General features: G+C 37.6%; 2 protein-coding genes across 2 annotated transcripts; both read right to left on the bottom strand.

Moving 5' to 3' along the window:
• Positions 1-1603: 1603 nt before the first annotated feature.
• gnpda1 (glucosamine-6-phosphate deaminase 1) lies at positions 1604-5850 on the bottom strand. Its single transcript, XM_046859614.1, has 6 exons — positions 5398-5850; positions 3389-3490; positions 3108-3290; positions 2792-2976; positions 2222-2396; positions 1604-1913 (listed from the first exon to the last, which is right to left on the bottom strand). Exons 1-6 carry the CDS (start codon positions 5519-5521, stop codon positions 1873-1875), a joined length of 810 nt encoding a protein of 269 aa, XP_046715570.1. The 5' UTR covers positions 5522-5850; the 3' UTR covers positions 1604-1872.
• A 769-nt stretch (positions 5851-6619) lies between these two features.
• hspa4b (heat shock protein 4b) lies at positions 6620-19191 on the bottom strand. Its single transcript, XM_046859898.1, has 19 exons — positions 18749-19191; positions 16345-16402; positions 16085-16225; positions 15430-15552; positions 14298-14397; positions 14077-14210; positions 13741-13985; positions 12986-13062; positions 12741-12892; positions 12399-12505; positions 12176-12309; positions 11886-12082; positions 11311-11403; positions 11031-11186; positions 9151-9276; positions 7933-8040; positions 7731-7850; positions 7484-7645; positions 6620-7091 (listed from the first exon to the last, which is right to left on the bottom strand). The coding sequence occupies exons 1-19, from the start codon at positions 18853-18855 to the stop codon at positions 6894-6896; spliced, it is 2538 nt and encodes an 845-aa protein (XP_046715854.1). The 5' UTR covers positions 18856-19191; the 3' UTR covers positions 6620-6893.
• Between the last annotated feature and the right edge of the window lie 1248 nt (positions 19192-20439).

The following is a 20439-nucleotide window of genomic DNA, read 5'->3' as shown; positions in this document are numbered from 1 at the left end:
CAAGGAGGAGGTTTATGGATGTAGTGAGAGAAGACATGCAGGTAGTTGGTTTGAAAGAGGCAGATGTAGAGGACAGGGGGGTATGGAGACAGATGATTCGCTGTGGCGACCCCTAATGGGAGAAGCCGAAAGAAGAAGAGTAAAGAAGTTTGTGCTCTGACATGTAATTAAGTAAAAAGTAGTCATTACTGCTACCTGTTTTAGTGTCACACTGGTATCTGGACCTCACACCATATTAATAAAAAAGAATTTCAAATTTTGTTGTTTAATGAATGTATCCAGACTGAACCACCAACATATAGAACACATGCAGAGAAAAGATGATGATGATCAGCTGATCAGGAGATCAGGAATGTGTCTGTTCTCAGTCATGTTTACATCACTGACTCCCTCTGTCTCATCCATGTTACCCACAAACTTCATGTTGCCTTCTGTCTTGTTGTTTGTAAACTAACCTACGTCTGTTTTGTGTGAGACCCAAGAAATGATACACCAGTAGTAGATTGTAAAAGCCGCACAATGATAAGGAAAAGGTTGAAGGTCTGGAAATGCTGTACAATGACAAGAACAAATATTGATCATATCACCAAATAAATAAATAATAAAACTAAAGTAACAAGTCTGATTTAAAAATGTAAAAAAAAGTACAGATATTTGCGTAAAAAAAAAATTAATGTGTAAAAGTAAAAGTTGCAACCTCCTCAAGCAATGATCTTGTAGCTGAATGATCACAAATCCTCACAGTCACGCACCAATATTTAGCGCAGATAATTTACCAGAATTATGTCGTATTGCTTTGCAGTGATCATTTTAACTAAAAGGAAAAGTAAACAAAGACAGCAAAAGAATTTTCCTCACAGCATAATAAAGTGTTTTTACTAGTAATAATCATCATTTAGATTTTATGTGAATGATTTATTACTTTATTTTCTGGTTTTAATCTCCTGCAGTGTCATCTCACTGGCCTGTAATGAAAAAATCGAATGTAAACGAGCCAACAAACAAACAATTATGCTGCCAGTTTAAACTGTAAATAAATAAAACTATAGGCATTAGCATTCAGTATACTGTGAAGTGTAAGCATAAGGCTCTATATTTAAGACTACATGTGGAGAAAATTTCCGTACTCGATTACTTTTCTTCCTAGATTTGCTCATTTGGATTTATTTATATATATATATATATATATATATATATATATATATATATATATATATATATATATATATACACACACAGTGGGTAAAATAATAAGTATTTGATACATCAGGATTTTTATAAAAGGATTTCTTGACAAAAAATTTCCACAAGATGTAGCCATCAAGCCAAATATTGAATTCATACAAACAAATCTGAACATTTTTTCAGAACAGTATACAATAGTCATAAAAAATATAAATAAACATAATAAATAAAGTGAAATGAAGTGACTGATAAAAATGCTGATGTGTCAAATACTTATTTTCCCCGCTGTATATATATAAAAAGGGAACTGAAATTTGCTGAAAAAACTAAAAACATTTGTCTATTATATTAATGCAGTGAGGTATGAGTGAGTTTATACAGTAGGTGTAAGTGGAAAATTCACACAGAAAAATCCAAGTGGTGTATTTCAGTCATGTTTATAAGCATCTCCCTAAAAGAAAAAAGATGCAGACCACATATAAAAGACATAATTTCCAACACTCAAGTGTTTGTCATCTCCAGTCATTAACTGAACACTTCACATATTGAGATTATATATTTTTAATTTCATTTAAGTCCTTCGTATCTGCTACTACGTGTAGAAAAAGTATTATTTTAACAATGTTAAACGTAATAATGATAAAATACTAAATGCAAATCAAAGTCTCCTTCTCGTTTCAGCAGAATCTATGGTTCCTCCACCAGCTTATTGTGAACATGCATCATGCCTGTGAAATTAACAAAATATAATAAAAATATATATAAAATAAAAATAATATAATATAAAATAATATAATAATAATATAATATAAATAATACTAATTCATATTAAAATCACCAAACAATATATATTAAATTATTAAAAATCTAAACTTCTTATTTCAAGTCTTGATTTATTATGGTGTATTTTATTCTAATACTCATAATAATGACACTACTTATTATTATATCATTATTAGGATTTCTTTGGAAACAGATTGGATTCCACCTTATTTTGGTTTGAAAGAATCTGTTCCTCGAGTTCCAGCAATGTTACCTTTGAAGTATTTCACAGTCTTGACCCGCAGCTCTTGTGTCGCATCCTCATCACACACGAAGACGGTCTGAGGATGTTGCTGGAATGCTGAAACCGTCCACATGTGGTTGACACCTTCTTCTATGGCCTTGTACAGGGCAAACGCTTTATGTGCACCTGTGATGAGGATCATCACCTGAAAAACGTCCAAATACAGACGCTACAATTCAGTTTGAATGCAGAAACCATCTCTTACAGCCACTAAAGAGAATATTCTGGAGAATAATAAATCATGGTTTTGCGCAACATTGCAAGCATTGCTGTAAATGATCATTTCTACAATATGCATTTGACTTTTATACAGTATATAGTGTATATATCAATGGCTTGTTATTTAGGGAAAGTGTCAGGGCATCTCAGCTTTGTTTTTCCTTGGGTTGGAATTAATTTCCAGACAAAAAAAATGTAACAAAGAAACAACCGCGACTCGATGCAATTACAAATTGCAAATTAATTTTACAAAATTTTTTAAATATCTGTGAATTTCTATGATTATACTATTATAGAAAACTAAAAACCATCTGGCTATACCTCACGGGCATCCATCACTGTGCCAACTCCTACAGTCAGAGCCATGGTCGGGACTTTAGACAGATCTCCATCAAAGAAACGAGCATTGGCCAGAATGGTGTCCATAGCCAAGGTCTTGACCCTGGTTCGAGACACAAGACTAGAGCCGGGCTCATTGAAAGCAATGTGTCCATCAGGTCCAATACCTGAAACACAAGTTCAAGCTATTAAGCTGCTATGCTACCTGAAAGTCTGGTCTCATGGAAACCAGCCAATCCTTATATTGTGTCATCTTTGGTTAAATGACATGAGGTCAAAGTTCACTCAATTCTCTTACCTCCTACAAAAAGATCAATCCCACCAGCAGCTTTAATCTTCTCCTCGAAGTCCTGGCATTCTATCTGCAGATCTGGAGCGCTGCCGTCCAGAATGTGTGCGTTTTCTGACCGGATGTCGATATGCTTAAAGAAGTTGTTCCACATGAAGGAGTGATAGCTTTCGGGATGGTCTCTGGGCAGACCTGTTCAGAGAGATGCTTGGCATTTTAAGGCTTTAGATGCTAAATAAGGGTGAAATTCAAACCTGCAAGGCTTCAAAAAAATAAAATAAAATACATACCTACATACTCATCCATGTTAAAGGTCTTCACGAATTGAAAAGATATTTCCCCTTTCTTATAATACTCGATCAGTTTCTTATAGCATCCCAGCGGAGTGCTGCCTGATAATACACAGAAATGAACAAAATTACTGCAGGAATATTAATTAAAAGACAAAGTACATGGTCACAGTACAGAAAGCATCACTACTACACTCAGTATAATGTTCAATGATTTTCAAGTACAGTAGACAAATACAAATAATATGGTGTATTACATGCTTCTGCAATAATATACGTATAAGTGATATTCAGATAAAGAAGAATATCAGATAAAAAAGAAATACTCATGTGTAGAAACTGCTTCCTCTGTAAATAACTACAGCAGAAAATTGTTTAGTAGTTGGAGTAGCACCTGTGCAACATTTAATGTAAAAAAACAAAAAACAAAACATAAGACAGTGAGACTATAGACGCAGTGACACTGCAGCACCCACCAGTACAGTACACAGTTTGTGTTGGAACAAATTACCTGTCCAGATAATATTTAATAGACGTGCATATACGTGTACACCGAATGTGAAAGCAGTTATTGAGTTTGTTGATTTGTGTGTGTGTGTGTGTGTGTGTGTGTGTGTGTCAGTCCAGTCCGTTAGTACTCGGGCAAAAGTATAATTGTACAGGTACTTGTGCAGTAACTGTTTCCATTGTTATAGTACAATGTTTATTGTGTGTCAAGTAAAGTTGTAAAATAAACTCAGGTGTAGTAAATTAATATAATGCTCAATAATACTTATATAATGCTCAATAATACTCAGGTGTAGTAACTGATTATAATGCTCAATAATACTTATATAATGCTCAATAATACCCAGGTGTAGTAAATTAATATAATGCTCAATAATACTCAGGTGTAGTAACTGATTATAATGCTCAATAATACTTATATAATGCTCAATAATACCCAGGTGTAGTAACTGATTATAATGCTCAATAATACTTATATAATGCTCAATAATACCCAGGTGTAGTAACTGATTATAATGCTCAATACTTATATAATGCTCAATAATACCCAGGTGTAGTAACTGATTATAATACTCAATAATACTCAGGTGTAGTAAATTAATATAATGCTCAATAATACTCAGGTGTAGTAACTGATTATAATGCTCAATAATACTTATATAATGCTCAAAAATACTTATATAATGCTCAATAATACTCAGGTGTAGTAACTGATTATAATGCTCAATAATACTCAGGTGTAGTAACTGATTATAATGCTCAATAATACTTATATAATGCTCAATAATACCCAGGTGTAGTAACTGATTATAATGCTCAATAATACTTATATAATGCTCAATAATACCCAGGTGTAGTAACTGATTATAATGCTCAATAATACTTATATAATGCTCAAAAATACTTATATAATGCTCAATAATACTCAGGTGTAGTAACTGATTATAATGCTCAATAATACTCAGGTGTAGTAACTGATTATAATGCTCAATAATACTCAGGTGTAGTAACTGATTATAATACTCAATAATACTCAGGTGTAGTAACTGATTATAATGCTCAATAATACTTATATAATGCTCAATAATACCCAGGTGTAGTAACTGATTATAATGCTCAATAATACTTATATAATGCTCAAAAATACTTATATAATGCTCAATAATACTCAGGTGTAGTAACTGATTATAATGCTCAATAATACTCAGGTGTAGTAACTGATTATAATGCTCAATAATACTCAGGTGTAGTAACTGATTATAATGCTCAATAATACTCAGGTGTAGTAACTGATTATAATGCTCAATAATACTCAGGTGTAGTAACTGCTCCTACAGTAACTGAGTAAATCTGAAACCTTACTCAGGTAAAATACTATAGTGCAGATCTACAGTAGAGTATAATATTCACTGATCGTCATTCCCTTACATACTCGGGTTTATAACTATTCACACTGTGAACTTGACTAGTCGTCAGAAGTGCAGTACAGTACAGTACAGTACCTGTTGGAAGGCCCAGAGTGAAGAACCGGTCCGGACCGGGATTAAAGCTCCTGATCCTGTTTCGGATGTACTTTGCAGCCCACTCACTGGCTTCATCATAGTCTCTCAGTATGATCAGCTTCATTACTGGCACTTTCTCCGAGATCTGCTTTACAACCGAGCTACAAAAGCCTCAAAGTTATTTAGGAGAGTGACACTTAACGCTGTCTGCTCCAGACTTTAGCCTCATAAAACTGAGTCTTAGTCCGGAAGAGCTTCTCTTATCAGGGCTGGGAATCTGCTGAAGGGGAAAACTGGGTAGAAACATACCAGCGCTTCATTCTGAAAGTAATATGATGTGGCACTGATTATTATGAACACAGATTGCTATTGAAGCAAACAGGGAATAATATTGAAATTAAACCTGCTGTATGTGCACCACATTTGTGTAACGGTGAAAGTCACATGATTCTCAAATCAGCTGACACTGAGCACCAGGAAGCAGCACGTGCAGGGCGAATCACTATAGTGTAGCATTAACACATCACTATCAACTGATACCATGTGTAGTGCACTAGGACAGAAGGGGAGAAGAAGTTTGGGATACAGCCGGAAGAAGGACAGTTCTCCAGTCATGGGATCTGTGCGGAAAAAAACCTGCTGATTAAGCAAATAAATTGACCAGCATGCAGTTATTTCAGCTGTAGCTGCTGCTCTCATACATACAACTATTTATTTACTAGAGTTATTTAATTACATGCACTAGACTTCATTATATTTTTATAATGAAATGTTTGATATAAAAACAAAGGAATATATAAACTGAATAGACTGCAGTAAACATTACTGTACCTCCTATCTATCTATCTATCTATCTATCTATCTATCTATCTATCTATCTATCAAATCAGTGTCTGCATATCCACTAATCTGTCTATCCACCCACCCATTCACTTACCTACCTGTCCATCTGTCTACATAAGATTACATAAGATTTCCACATATTTCACTCATCCTTCATATTTGCCAGGGTGCAATTTGTTTTGATGACTGGTCCGACTTGAAGCGAGTGACCACCTTTTGTCTTTGAACGGAAATAATACTGTAACTGTCCCAATGAAAATATTAACGAGTGTCTCTACATCAGCGTTAATGTCGAACACAAAACACAGCTACCGTGCGCCACATCACATCACGTCATTTAGAGCCAGGCATCAGTTCCAAAAAAACACAACACACAAGCTGACAATTTAAAGTCCATATTTATTAAAACTTAACAGTTGCCACAGACCCAAATAATTTTAGAATACATAACATATACTCAGTCATATGCGCACACAGCATGGCTGGCAATGCACAATTTTATTGCATTATGCTGTATTTATACTTTTTTTTTTTTGTATTAAAGAAAAAGGACATGCACCATTTAGCCACTAATGATTCTGACTGTCAAAAAAATCCCCATGGCAGGGAAGATGGAATGACTGGAACAGCGACTGGGAAACCTCACGGTCCTCTTAGTCGAGATCCATGTGGGGTTTAGATTCAGCACCTTCTGTCCCGTCCGTCTGTGCTTTGTCATTGGCACTGGGCTCAGCCTCGGGGTTCTCCTGCCCGCTGACTGGTCCATTCTGTTCTGCTGGTTTTTCGTCTTTTGGCACTTCTACTTTAGGCTTGGGTTTGGTCACGATGGGATTGCAACTGGAAAACAGCTCCTGGAGAACAGAAATTTGATTATTAATTTGACTTGAGCTCATTCACCACCTGCCGTGTGTGTGTGTATATATATATATTTGAAGTTTTTAATTTCGCCTCTTTCATATTTATTTATTTCAATTTTTTTAATAAAAATGGTCAAACAGAAATGTGAGCTGCATCAAATAGCACGTTAATAAAATTTGTGACTTTAAAATGAATTTGCGTTAACACGCTATTAACGTGTTAGTGATTTATATATTTACCAGCCTAACTGCCATATGTAAGCTCACGTTCCTGTAAATGTGGTACGATCTGCTGTAGAGAAGCAGTTCACAAAGATGGCTTCATGTGTTTTGAAGTGGCTGGCATGTGCTAGCCAGTTAGCAGAGGTCATGTGATGGGGACTCACCCTCGTTTTTGCTGTTATCTCTGCAGCTTTCACCACTGGATCCGCGGTGAGACTCTGTTTGCTCTGCTGGTTCATTTTGCTGTTCATCCAGATCATAACTTCACTCACCATCTTATCAACTTTTTTAATTTCAGCCTCATCCAGATGATCATACTGCTCCTCCTTCAAGGTGAAATCATTTATAAGATAAAAATATATAAATAAATACATACATACACACAAATTTGCAGTAAATCAAATCACATACCTTCATCTTGAAGGCCTCTATGATCTTCATGTACTGCTGAAGCTGCTTTCCTAGTTCATCAAAAGCTTTTGGTCGCTCCTCAGACTCTGTGTATCTGTCTTGAATTGGTTGGCCCAATTTCTATAAACAGGACAAAACAATTTCAGAACATTTGTTTAATAAAAAACATTTTCAATACACCCCAACTCCACAACACAGTTACCTTTAATTCATCAAGTTTGTCGATGTACACTTGTTTAGGTTGGTCCTCTCCATCTTCATACAGCCAGTTCTCTGTGTCCTCCAGTTTTAATGAGAGTGTGTCCCTGTCCTGTGCCAAAAAGACAAACAGCATAAAAAATGAATAGGAACAAACCAAATCCATGAAGTTACTGAGCAACTCGTGAATAAGGAGGATTCATTTGGACTGTAATTAATATAAACAGTCTGCTATAACGACTTAGGACTGCAAGTTACATGAACAGTTCTGCATTTAAAGGACCCATAACGGCTCAGTACACCTCAACAGTGATGGAACTGTAACAAATAGACATTCGTTGCCACCCAGATGAGGATGGGTTGCTTATGGGGGTCTGGTTCCTCTCAAGGTTTCTTCCAAATGAAGTCTTGGGGAGTTTTTCTCTGCCACTTGCTCACTCATTAGGATAAACTATAAGGCAAACTTGTAGATTCACATTTTATAACCTCTATAAGGCTGCCTTGGGACAATGTCTTTAGACTTCTTGTGTGTTAGACTTGAAGAATGGTTAGGATTGGACTAAGACTAGGATTGGACTAAGACTAGGACTGGACTAGGGTTAGACTTGGACTATGGTTGTTTTTGTTTCATCGTTGCACTAGGGCTAAAGTTGGTCTAAGTTTGGACTGAGTTGAGAGTGGGATCAGGGATAGAATAGGTTTAAACCAGGGTTTAGACTAAGACTTAGGATGGAGTTGGCCTACGGTTTAAGACGGTTATATTTGGTTTAGTGTTGGTCTAGGATTAGGGTTATGAACTACAAGTTACAGGATTAAAATGTCAACATTAAATCTGTATAAACTAAACCACTCATTTCTTGCACCTTTTCTCCAGAGATGAATATAATTTGGGTTTCTTCTGAATAAAGTCATAACCAAAACCAGGTGCACAGACAGGTATTAACCACCTCACGATACAGTTAAAACTGAGATCAGGGCTCTGCATATGATTGCACATCTTATAAATAAATAATTACTAAATGATGATCAGTCATCAGATTTGTCTAATTTTCTCACATAGCCATAAGTTGACCGCAACCTTGAAAGCAACAGAAGATCGTAGACCTAACCTCTGAAAAAAAGATTTAGTCTAATTCCTCCTAAAACATCTGATCTGGTTCATGATAATCTCTCTGGTCTAAACTTACAGTTAAACTTCAGTGTTTTTCAGCTTTAAACTCACACTTTCATTGATGAACTTCTCGAACATCCCGTGCAGTTTGTCCCTCATTTCATACACGTACTCCTCCAGGTTGTTCTTCGCATCGTTTCGTTCTTTTTCCAGTTTGTCCTGCATGATCATTTTTCCCTATTTGGAAAATAATAAATTACAACCTGTACATCCCAAAAGCCCTTTAACTTTACCTCACAAAAGTAAGTACACCCTACATATTTCAGCACACATTTTAGTATCTTCTCAAGGGACAATATAATAGAAATGAAACTTGATATATATTAAAGTAGTCAATGTGCAGCTTGTATATCAGTATATATTTACTGTCCTCTGAAAATGACTCAATACTGATGATTGTCTAAATAACTGGCAACAAAAGTGAGTGGACCCTTAATGATAACAGCTGGACGTCGTGTAACCGTGCAAAGCCACATCCTATTGTTTATGTTTGTCTGCTTGACAGGATAATACAAATGTGTGTATCTTGTATTAGAGCAGTTAGAATTTGGTGCTTTGAGTAAAGTTCTCTCAGACTGACCACTTGATGTTCATCATGGCACCTCATGGTAAAGACTTTCTGGGGATCTGAGAATTAGAATTGTTGCTCTCCACAAAGATCACAGAGGCTATAAGAAGATCAGTAACACCCTCAAACTGAGTTACAGTACAGTGATCAGGGTCATACAAAGGTTTTCCAAAGCGGGTTCCACTCGGAACAGGTCTCGCAAGGGTCCATCAAAGAAGTCCTCTTCGTGCCTGCTTCGTCCAGGTCTGCCTCTGGATGGTGTTCTCTTTGATTGGAGGCCACTTTGAGCTTTGGGGGTGGATTTGGACTGTAGTTAATGTCAACAGTCTGCTACACAGACTCAGGACTACAGTTTGCATTTAATCACATCACTGCACACCTTAACATTGTTTAGCTGTAATAAATGGACATTCGGTGCAACCCAGATGAGGGTGGGTTTCCTCTTGAGTCTGGTTCTTCTCAATGTTTCTTCCTTATGCTGTCTAGGAGAGTTTTTCTTTCCTTGCTCATTAGGGACAAACTTACACCTATATAGAACAATCTTATTCTTTTTTTTTTTTCTTCATCAAAAAAAGTCACAAACAGTTCACTGAAGACGACCTGTCCAAGAGCATGAATTACTGGAACCATGTCCTGTGATCTGATGAGACTAAGATGAACTTGTTTGGCTCAGATGTTGTCCAGCATGTGTGGTGACACCCTGGTGAGGAGGACCAAGAAAATGGTGTCTTGCCTACAGTCAAGCATGGTGGAGGTAACATCATGGTCTGGGGCTGCATGAGTGCTGCTGGTCCTGGGGAGCTGCGGGTCATTAAGGAAAACCTGGATTTCAACATGCACTGTGACATTCTGAAGCAGAACATGACGCCCTCCCTTCAGAAACTGGGCAGATTGCAGTTTTTTAACATAATAAACAAACCGCCAGGCAGACAACTGCCTTTCTGAGGAAGCTGAAGGTGATGGAGTGGCCAAGTATATCTTTAGACCTGAACCCTATTGAGCACCTGTGAGGCTCCTCAAGCGGAAGGTAAAGAAGCGCCATGTATGTAACATCCAGCAGCTCCGTGATGTCAATATGAAGGCGTGAAAGAAGATCCCAGCAACAACCTGTGCAGCTCTGGTGAATTCCAAGCCCAGGAGTATTAAGTGCTAGATGATAATTGTGCTCACACAAAATATTGACACTTTTGGACACAGTTTTAACACGTTTACAGGGTGGCTGTATGTCGAGTTATTTTCAGAGGACAGTTTCATTTCTACAGTATTCTCCCTTCAGAAGATACTAAAATGGTTCCTGAAATGTGAGGGGTGTACACACTTTTGTGAGATACTGTATAACTAATTAATTGCTAAAAAGCCTTACTTCATTTTCCACAAACAGATTGAGCATTTCGATCGCTAACTGCCACTGTGGGTTGTTTTCAATCGGTAGATCCAGGACCTTTGTCTTGACTTTAGCCTTTTTAGCTTGTGGAGGCTGATCTGCCTTCTTTTCCTGCTTGCCTTCCTCTGGTGATGTCTGAATAAAGAGAAAACAACAATTAGTCAGAAGACGATTGCAACCCTGAGGGTCTGAATAGCAGAGAGAACAGTTTATTTATTGTGTGAGGAAAGTGGGAAGAAAGGCATTAATAATCTTTTACCTCCATCTCCTCCGTCTCTGCCTTCTTCTCTCCATCTTCCTTCTCTCCATCATCCTGAGCTTTCTGCTGATCTTCATCCACCTGCATTTTGTTCTGTAAAGTGTAAAAAAAATAGGTTTAAACATAATAGGCATGTAGGTACATGACCAACATGTAATCAAATACAATGCAAATAAGGTTCTACATAATACATTTTTTAGCAAATATTTTAAAACTGGAATTTTCAAGCCACTTGAGAGTCAAAATATGATGAACGACAAACATGTATTTAGGCCAGGATGTGTCAAATGAGCTTGATAAAGAAGCAGAAACAAAGCTAAGACAGCAGATATCCAGCTAAAACACCCTCCATGAGATATCTTCATTCACATTGGCTTTATTAAGGGTTGGGGGAACCAATGTGGGTGTAGAGCGCATGTTTTTAACTGCATTAACCACACACACACACACACACACACACACACACACACACACACACACACACACACACACACACACACACACACACACACACACACACACACACACACACACACACACCAACAAGGAATGAATAATGTATAATGGTGCTGCACCTCTTCTTCCTTCTCTGGACTTGGTGCTGTAGCCTGTTCTGTGTCCATGGGCTCTTCGGATTCCTCGTTCTTCAACACCTCCACCAGCGAAGCGCTGGAAACACTGAAGATGCCGTGGATGTTTATCCTCACTTTCACCTTCACTTTAGAGTTCTCACCCGTGGCTTGTGGTACCACCTTCTGGATCAAGTATTGCCCTGGTGAATAGATGCAACATGTTTAGTTTTGATTCAACTAACTAACTCAAAAATAAAACAATAAATCAAGTCTGTGCTGTGTTTATTACTTACCTATTGTAGGATCAGGGTAGGGAAGCTCTTTAGGACTGTTGTAGTAAGCTTCCAGAGAGAAGGGTTCTTTCCGGTAGAAGGTTAGCACTTTAGAGAATGGGGCTGCATGGTTCTTCTGGAACACCTCGCATTCACTAAAAAACAAAAACTAATTATTATGAAGTAAACGTCCTTTATGATTAAAGAGAACTTTAATTATAAGATTCGCATGTGAAGCTCGCACCTCACACCATCCTCTGCTGCCAAGCTCCATTTCAAAGAGATTGGATAAGGGACAACATCTGTTATGGAAAACTCTCGGACTTTAAAGGCAGGAGACAGAATTGCACACTGCGGAAAGACGGCACTTTATGAGAAGATCAATCTTACACAGATGCAATAAGAGTCCATAATTTTACCCGCTGTGATTGCTAAATAGGACTTAAATCTTATCATTCTATTCTCTGCACTCTGTAAATGTTCCCCCTGGCACTAACTTCTCCGTTTCCCCATTAAGAACGGCGCTGATAAAGGCTTAATGCAGCGCTTCAGATGAAATATCACAGGATGTCGAGTGCTGCCAGACCTGAAGGGCACATCCTCTAGCCACGGCTTCATCTGCATTCAGGGTCGTGCTCAGTTCCTTCCCAAAGAATTTGCTGATTCGCTCTTTGACGGCTGGTATTCTTGAAGCACCTCCCACTATTTCTACGCTGTAAATGTCCTCAAGCTTCAGGTCTATAGTGATGGGCGCAGACAGAATATGAGATCAGAAAAATGTGTTATAACTTTAAAAGTAATTAGAGAGAGAACCAGACTACTGCTACTTACTGGCTTGTTCCATTATACTGCACAGTGGAGGCTCCACTTTGGCCAGAAGGTCAGCACACATCTCTTCAAACTGGCCTCTGCAGGAACACAAGGATGTAGACACCAATAGTTCAGAACATACTCAAACACACCGGCCATTTATTAGGCACCTAGTTGTAGAGAATGTCTTCAGATGTGGTATTACATTCTTACTTAACTTCAACTAGGAGACCTAAACCCGTTTCATCGGTTGGAGCGGAAGATCTGAACCCTACTGAACACCTTTGAGATTAACGTGACTGCACCCCTGACTTTAATAACACTCTATTGGCCGAATAAGCACAAATCACCACCACCACACTCCAAAATTCAGTAAAACATCTTTCCAGAAGAGTGGAATGGGATGTTCAAGAAGAACATAGGAATCTTATAGTCAAGTGTCCACAAACTTCTATCCATATACTGTATGTATTAGATGTTGACCATAAAACAACTTCTTCATAAGTGGTTTATAAGCATCCCCTACAGCTAGACTGCTGTCTATATGAATGTTACATTCTCTCTGAGCAGAGCTATGAACTAATGGTGTTATTAATGTCCTAATGAACCAGTATTATAAGCTTCTAAGCTCTTTTGTTGATTGTTTTGGATAAGCACATCTACCAAATGTCATGAGTCTAAATGTAAATCGTACTTCACCATTTATCACAGACACTGTTAGGAATGTATTTATTTACTGGATCTCTAAACAGAATGTTCTGTGATTTTTAGTTTACCTGTTGAGACGTCCAGAGACATCAATGTCATTCATGAAACACTCAATATTAAGAGGCAGGTCAGAAGAGTTGGCGCTCATTAGCTTTTTGAGCTTCTCACACTCCTGGTAGAGGCGAACCAGAGCCCTGGGCTTGGTCTTTACATCCAGCTTGTACTTCTTCCCAAACTCTTCACAGAAATGGTTCACGAGCGCCTCGTCAAAGTCTTTCCCTCCCAACTGTGCGTCAAACGCTGTAGCGAGCAACTGAAAGCAAAAGAAAGAAAAAAGATGTCACGGTGCCACATTTCACATTTCTATTCAAAACCACAGAAAGTGTTCTGAATATGATACACACCTTGAGCTTGCCCTTGTTGAAGGCACACACCGAAACCTGGTAGCCTGAATGACCAAGATCCACGAATACCACAATCCTGGGCTTCTCCTCTGGGGCTGGCAGGTCCTGCTTGTAGATCCCATACGCCAGAGCCACTGCGGGGACAGACAGACATTTCATTTGTTCCTCGTCCGCTTAAGGAAAAAGTGAAAAACACGTAGGGTAACTGAGGCTTAATTTACCGGCTGATGTTTCATTCATGAGCCTCAAACAGTTGAGTCCAGCGATCTGAGCTGCATCTATGACTGACCTCCTCTCAGCATCCGTGTAGTAGCAAGGAACCTTAAAAACATCACAGACACGACTTAAATATGTGATAGCAAATATGAGCAGTAAATACTTTAGTAAAAAAAAACAAAAAAACAAAACACCTTTAAAAATGTTTTTAAAATTTAAACTTTGTGACAACCAGGTCAAAACTTTTGACATTTTTTCGCTCTAATCCCATAGTCAAACATTTATTTTCTGTTGTTAATTGACTATTCCAGGGTGCCTCCATTAATGGACCATAAGGTTTCATTAAAGGAATTGAGGAGAACATATGCTATGGCCATCACAGTCATCGGATTCTAACCAGACTGCTCACCTATGAGAGGTTTTACAGTGATGTGTTACAAAGTTCTGTTCATGAGCATCACCAGAGGTAATATATTCTTGAGAGACTGTAGATGTTCTGGAGACTCGTCATGTCCGACACCAGAGATAAATTTAGCTGTTTTTCCATATTGCTATTTGTATACACATTTAATGAGCGGTGCGATTTGCATTTCACACGGTCGCTCGTCATTTGTTAAATCCTGTCCATATTTTTACAAAACCCCTATTTAGATATTAAATTGAGATATTTATTCAACTTTAATTTGAATGACTTTGATCATTATTTTAAGGAAAAGTGCACACAAGTCTGATTAAAGTACAAGAGAAATCCAGATACTGTTTAAACACTGGAAACCAAATATACATTTTGAAGGAATGTAAGCTTACAAATATACAAGGTCAATAAAAGACCAATGTTCATTACAAACTCAACAGAACTACGAGACATTATCATGATTCAAATCCTGAGCAAATTCACATTTCTGCCAATTATTATTTACATCCACAGAATTTGGCAGACGCCCTTTATCCAGGGCAACCTACAATTAGATCATATGTACAATGAGCAGTTTGTGGGTTTACAGCACCCCCCAAGAACCCAGTTGAAGTCGTTTGGTGGTGCTGAGATTTGAACTTGCAACATTCCAATCAGAAGTCCAGCTTCATGATCTGTCATGCAGCTCTATTTGCTGATGGAAAGAAATGGACAGAACTCACTGAAATGACGCAGTCAGCCACAGGCTTCTTCAGAGCGCTCTCGGCGGTCTCTTTCAGTTTGGTGAGAAGCATGGCTGTAATCTGCTCAATACTGAACACCTTCTCCTCCTCCATGTACGTAACCTGAGAACAGATGCACCGAAAGCAAAGTCTGTCAAAATGATCAACTTTGGAGAATGACTCAAAAAGAAATTGTTGAGGGACTAAAACAATCATAGAGCGATGCACACGCTGAAGGAATTCGATCTGAACTTGGCATCAGTAGCAGAGGAAAAATAACTCTTATAAATTACAGTTTTGTTCTACATGTTTCTACACACGCTTCAGGGAAAGCCTGAAGTCTCAGCTTCTCCAAAAGCATGTGAATATTAATACAGAAACACCTTCAGCTCTCTCCTTCTGACCGGGTGTGTTGGTACATGTATATCTAGGTGGTACCTTGGAGGGTAAAACCTGTTTCTCATTATTACTGTTTATTGTTATTGGTGTGACAGGACTTTCCTAAACTGTATCATTCACAGTCTGACTGGTTTGTCAGTGATCCTCATTCCACACCTCACATTTACGTCTTTAATATAACATTGTGGATCGCTCGAGTTAAAATCGCCTACCGAATAAATAAAATAACATCAAAACAACTCCCAACATCTCTCACCTTAATTCCCGTCGTTCCCGTCGGCATCTGCGAAAGCTCATAAACCAGGCTGGATTTCATATTCTGAACAAACGGGTCGGAGAAAGCGCGGCCATGGAAATGCTTGAATCCCTGGACGGTGTTCTTACAATTAGTCACCACCTGGGTTTTAAAGTGAGGAAGAGATTTTAAGCTTTAATTCCATAACAATACATAGAAGCTTTATCAGAGGAGAACACCAATACAGACACGTTTATTATGAACCCCGTTTGATCATGTACCTGGCTTTTTGCGGCCGCACCGATGGAGCGATTTCTTGGTCCGAATGACACGCATGCTCTAAAATTTAGAAAAGAAAAGAAGTTACAGTAAAAATTTGTTACACGTCACAAATCTTCTAAGCCTGAATGATGGAAAAAAAAATAAAAATTTAATTAGAGAATAAGTGATGCTTGGAAATAAAATACTATATAATGGGTAATAATTCTTCATATCGGGCTGCATTACAAAACCCTGACGTTGATTAATTTCCAATAACGGAGCACCTCCGTGTCTCTGATTCCTCGCGTCCAGTGTTTCTCCTGGTACTGGTTCGCTATGCCTTTATAAGACTCAATGATACAATTCTGCTCTCATACACTTCAGTCTAAGAGTAAAATAACAGGGCTGATAAACCGACATTAACAGTGTGACGTCCTGGCTTCTGTTTTTTAGATCCACAATTGAATGAATAAATGGTTTTGATGAAGAGCTGAAGAGCAATGGGCAGAAAGTGAAACTGTTCATCCTCTCTGTCTCTCTCTTCTGTCACTCTCAGTGGAATGAACCAATCGAGAGAGTTTTCCTCCGAGAGTTACGCTGCAGCAGTTTGGGTGGAGGAAAAAAAAAAAAAAAAGAGGTCGACTGGCAGCACAAACCTCAAAGGGACCTACTATTGGTGATTGGAAAGTTTAAAAACATGACTAATCAGAAAGAGAATCTAATTAAATTAAAGTCCATTCTCCCACAGCGTATTAATGAATCTGTCAGTCAATTTCTAATAGATGAGGCACCTTCTAGAACACGAGACTGAAAACTGTTACAAGGTGCTCACACTGGAGACTCCTTAAAAAAATAAAAAAACTCCTATAAAAAAAGTCACCCTACATTTTCTCCTTGCAAATTTTCATTCTGTTTTGTATCAGATTCGTTGATGATTGGACTTGTTCGAGTCGTTAAAAGCCAGAAATACTGTAGGAAATCTTCAGCACTAAAGTCAACCGGACGTTAGATTTCAGCAGCGACGTGGTATAAAGTATAATCGCTCTGACCTCTGAAGAACCTGCCCTGTCAAGCAGCTCCGTTATTTTGAGCTCTGATATCTGCACATGGTACTGAGAAAAAGCAACCGAATAAAATATCAGATTACTGCAAAATTTCATAGACATGAAAACTGAACAACAGGATGGAGGGATTTCCATAGAAGAGATTACAAAGGATATTTTTTTTATCTAGAGGTTAAATTGTGTTTTATTTCTGGATAAATATCAATAATTGCAATTATTTTGTAATTATGATATTACACTAACACCTCTCTCATTATATATATATATATATATATATATATATATATATATATATATATATATAAGAGGTGTTAGTGTGTGTGTGTGTGTATATATATATATATATATATATATATATATATATATATATATATATATATATATATATAAAATAAATAAATGGTATACACAAATAATATTAACATGTGTGTATGTATATGTATGTATGTGTGTGTGTATATATATATATATATATATATATATATATATATATATATATATATATAAATAATATTGGAATAAAATACCAAAGGCTTAAATGACAAATTATATTAATTAATTATAATCTAAGTCAATAAAAATGTAAATAATTGTATTATTTGCAGGTAATTAGATGATTATATATTGTAAAGCGCTTTATACGCCTTATAAATGCTTAAAAATGATAAAATAAGGAGGCAGGTGTAGTGAACAAAGGCGGGCAGACAGACAGACAGACAGACGGGCAGGCAGGCAGACAGACAGACGCACAGACAGGCGGGCAGGCAGACAGACAGACAGGCGGGCGGGCAGACAGACAGGGCTAGTTCAGTTGTCAGGTGTGGAGAAATTTCTAGAAACATCTCCTTCAAGGTAACAGTCTTAGCTTATTTCCTTTTTAAACAAACTCCCCATTCTAAGTAATCTCAAATATTTATATGAATATGTTGAATCATTTCTATGCAGCACCACGACCGAATCAGTAAACTAACATTTTGGATTTGAGCACACACACACACACACACACACACACACACACACACACACACACACTGAAGGCTAGGCAGCTAACCTAGCCCGCCTGACTAGCAGTGCATGCTAACGGGGCCGCGTTCCAAATGACTAGCAAAGCGCTACACACGCACACTAGCGCAATAAGCTTTCCCCACCCTACCTAGTGCACTACATGATGCGTACGGGGTCATTTGGGATTCGGCCCCGGCATCACCTTCTCTTCCCCCCACCCCAACTCCGCGTCCACCATGAATGAATTACACACAGACACGAGGCTGTGGATGGAGATGGGTTCTGGCGGTGATGGTGTGGAAGAAGGGTGATAAATAGTCTCTCTCTACCCTCCTCCTCCACTATGTGTACTCACGGTGTGCACCGGTCGCTGTATTCATTCGCCACGGTCTCGATGCCTCCTGCTCGCGCCACCGCGATGTAGCAGTTCAAGAAACCAACGTCGAATCCCACCACGGACATCTTCTCCAAAATAACACCGAGACTACTCCTAGAGCTGCGGGGAAATCGTAAGGACCCGGATTTACTCGCTAAACAACAGCCAAGGCTCGAGAACCTGATCCTGGAGAAAGAGACACGAGGTGTCGTTAAATCATCATTCGCGGGGACAGAGGGACGCACAGGATCAGAGCTGAACGCCGGTGTTCCGAACAATTCTGCTCCCTCGTTTCACCTACCAGTGCGCATGCGCGGACACCGACGCGTACTCGAGTGCGCTGTGCGCGCGCGCGGTCGCGGTTCATTACGCGCTACTGACGAATCTAATGAGTTTTATTATCATCAATTAATCTCTCAATCATTATCAATAATCAATGATATTAAGTTATATCTATCTCTCTATCTATCTCTCTATACATATATATACACACACACACACACACACACACATATACATATATAAAATGTGTGTGTGTGTGTGTGTGTGTGTTTAATTGTGACTGCTACAAAACATTAAAAGTATTTTGCAGGGTACAAAATGTCTGACAATAATTTTGATTACTAATTTCATTATTACAATTAATTTCTCATTAATAAAGGCTTTATTGCTATATTTCTATATTGTTATTATTTAATTTCCATCAACATAAGGTATACTAAAAGTTTTTTGATAACTAGATGCTAGATACTTTGCAGTTAAATAAATACTTTTAAAGTCCATAAACATTATTATTATTATTATTATTATTATTATTATTATTATTATTACTACATTCTGCTGAAAACAGATTTTCTTTGAGACCTGTAAACAATATCCTCTACAAAATAACATTGTAAAGATTCTTAATGCATCACAGTGATGCTGTAAAACAGTCTCTTACACTGTGCAAACAGAAAAACTGATTATCCTGGAGACCTGAGAATGATGTTCCCTCCTGTATATTACAGTGTGATGATTTACTGTATAATGCATCTGGAGCATTTCCTCCTCAACTGATGCTTGACTACATCCCTGCTGTCACAAAGACAAACTACGATTAAATATATAAAGGACAAAGTCTTTTTTTATCATTATTATTAGCAAATGTAATGTAATGTTATTTATACTGTACCATTTGAAACCATTATTTAAAATATGTATAATAAATCTACTGAAATGCAAAACAAATCTTACAATTTTCAGACATAAATATTATAGAAAAACATATAAAATAATAACAGTGTGGCTGTACCGTGTCCTAGTTAACCAAGGTCTGGTCTTTAATATACTGTATACCGAGCAACACATCACAGGCAATCTGAATGATCATAAACAATTTTAAATCCTCACTGAAATGGTGCAAAGTATGTTTAGGACAAAGAAATGTGAGAATTATGACTACATTATATTAGACGTATCTGTTGCTAGTTTCACTGTAAAAGCATAGAGCAGTGAAGAGGCCAATAAAATGAAGCTATTATTACACTTTTATGGAAGATTGAAAAAATAAAAAATAAATAAATGTCCCATTTCTGATCCAGGTGTAAACACCGGATCACTTGAGTTGACATATAACTGACCCAGATTACTGAAATACATTACAACTGTTTAGAGATAAATAATCATTT

Source organism: Silurus meridionalis, chromosome 10 (assembly GCF_014805685.1).
Source record: "Silurus meridionalis isolate SWU-2019-XX chromosome 10, ASM1480568v1, whole genome shotgun sequence".
Classification (NCBI taxonomy): Eukaryota; Metazoa; Chordata; class Actinopteri; order Siluriformes; family Siluridae; genus Silurus; species Silurus meridionalis.
Note: the sequence above shows the minus strand (reverse complement) of the source record. Positions and strands in the feature narration are given on the sequence as shown.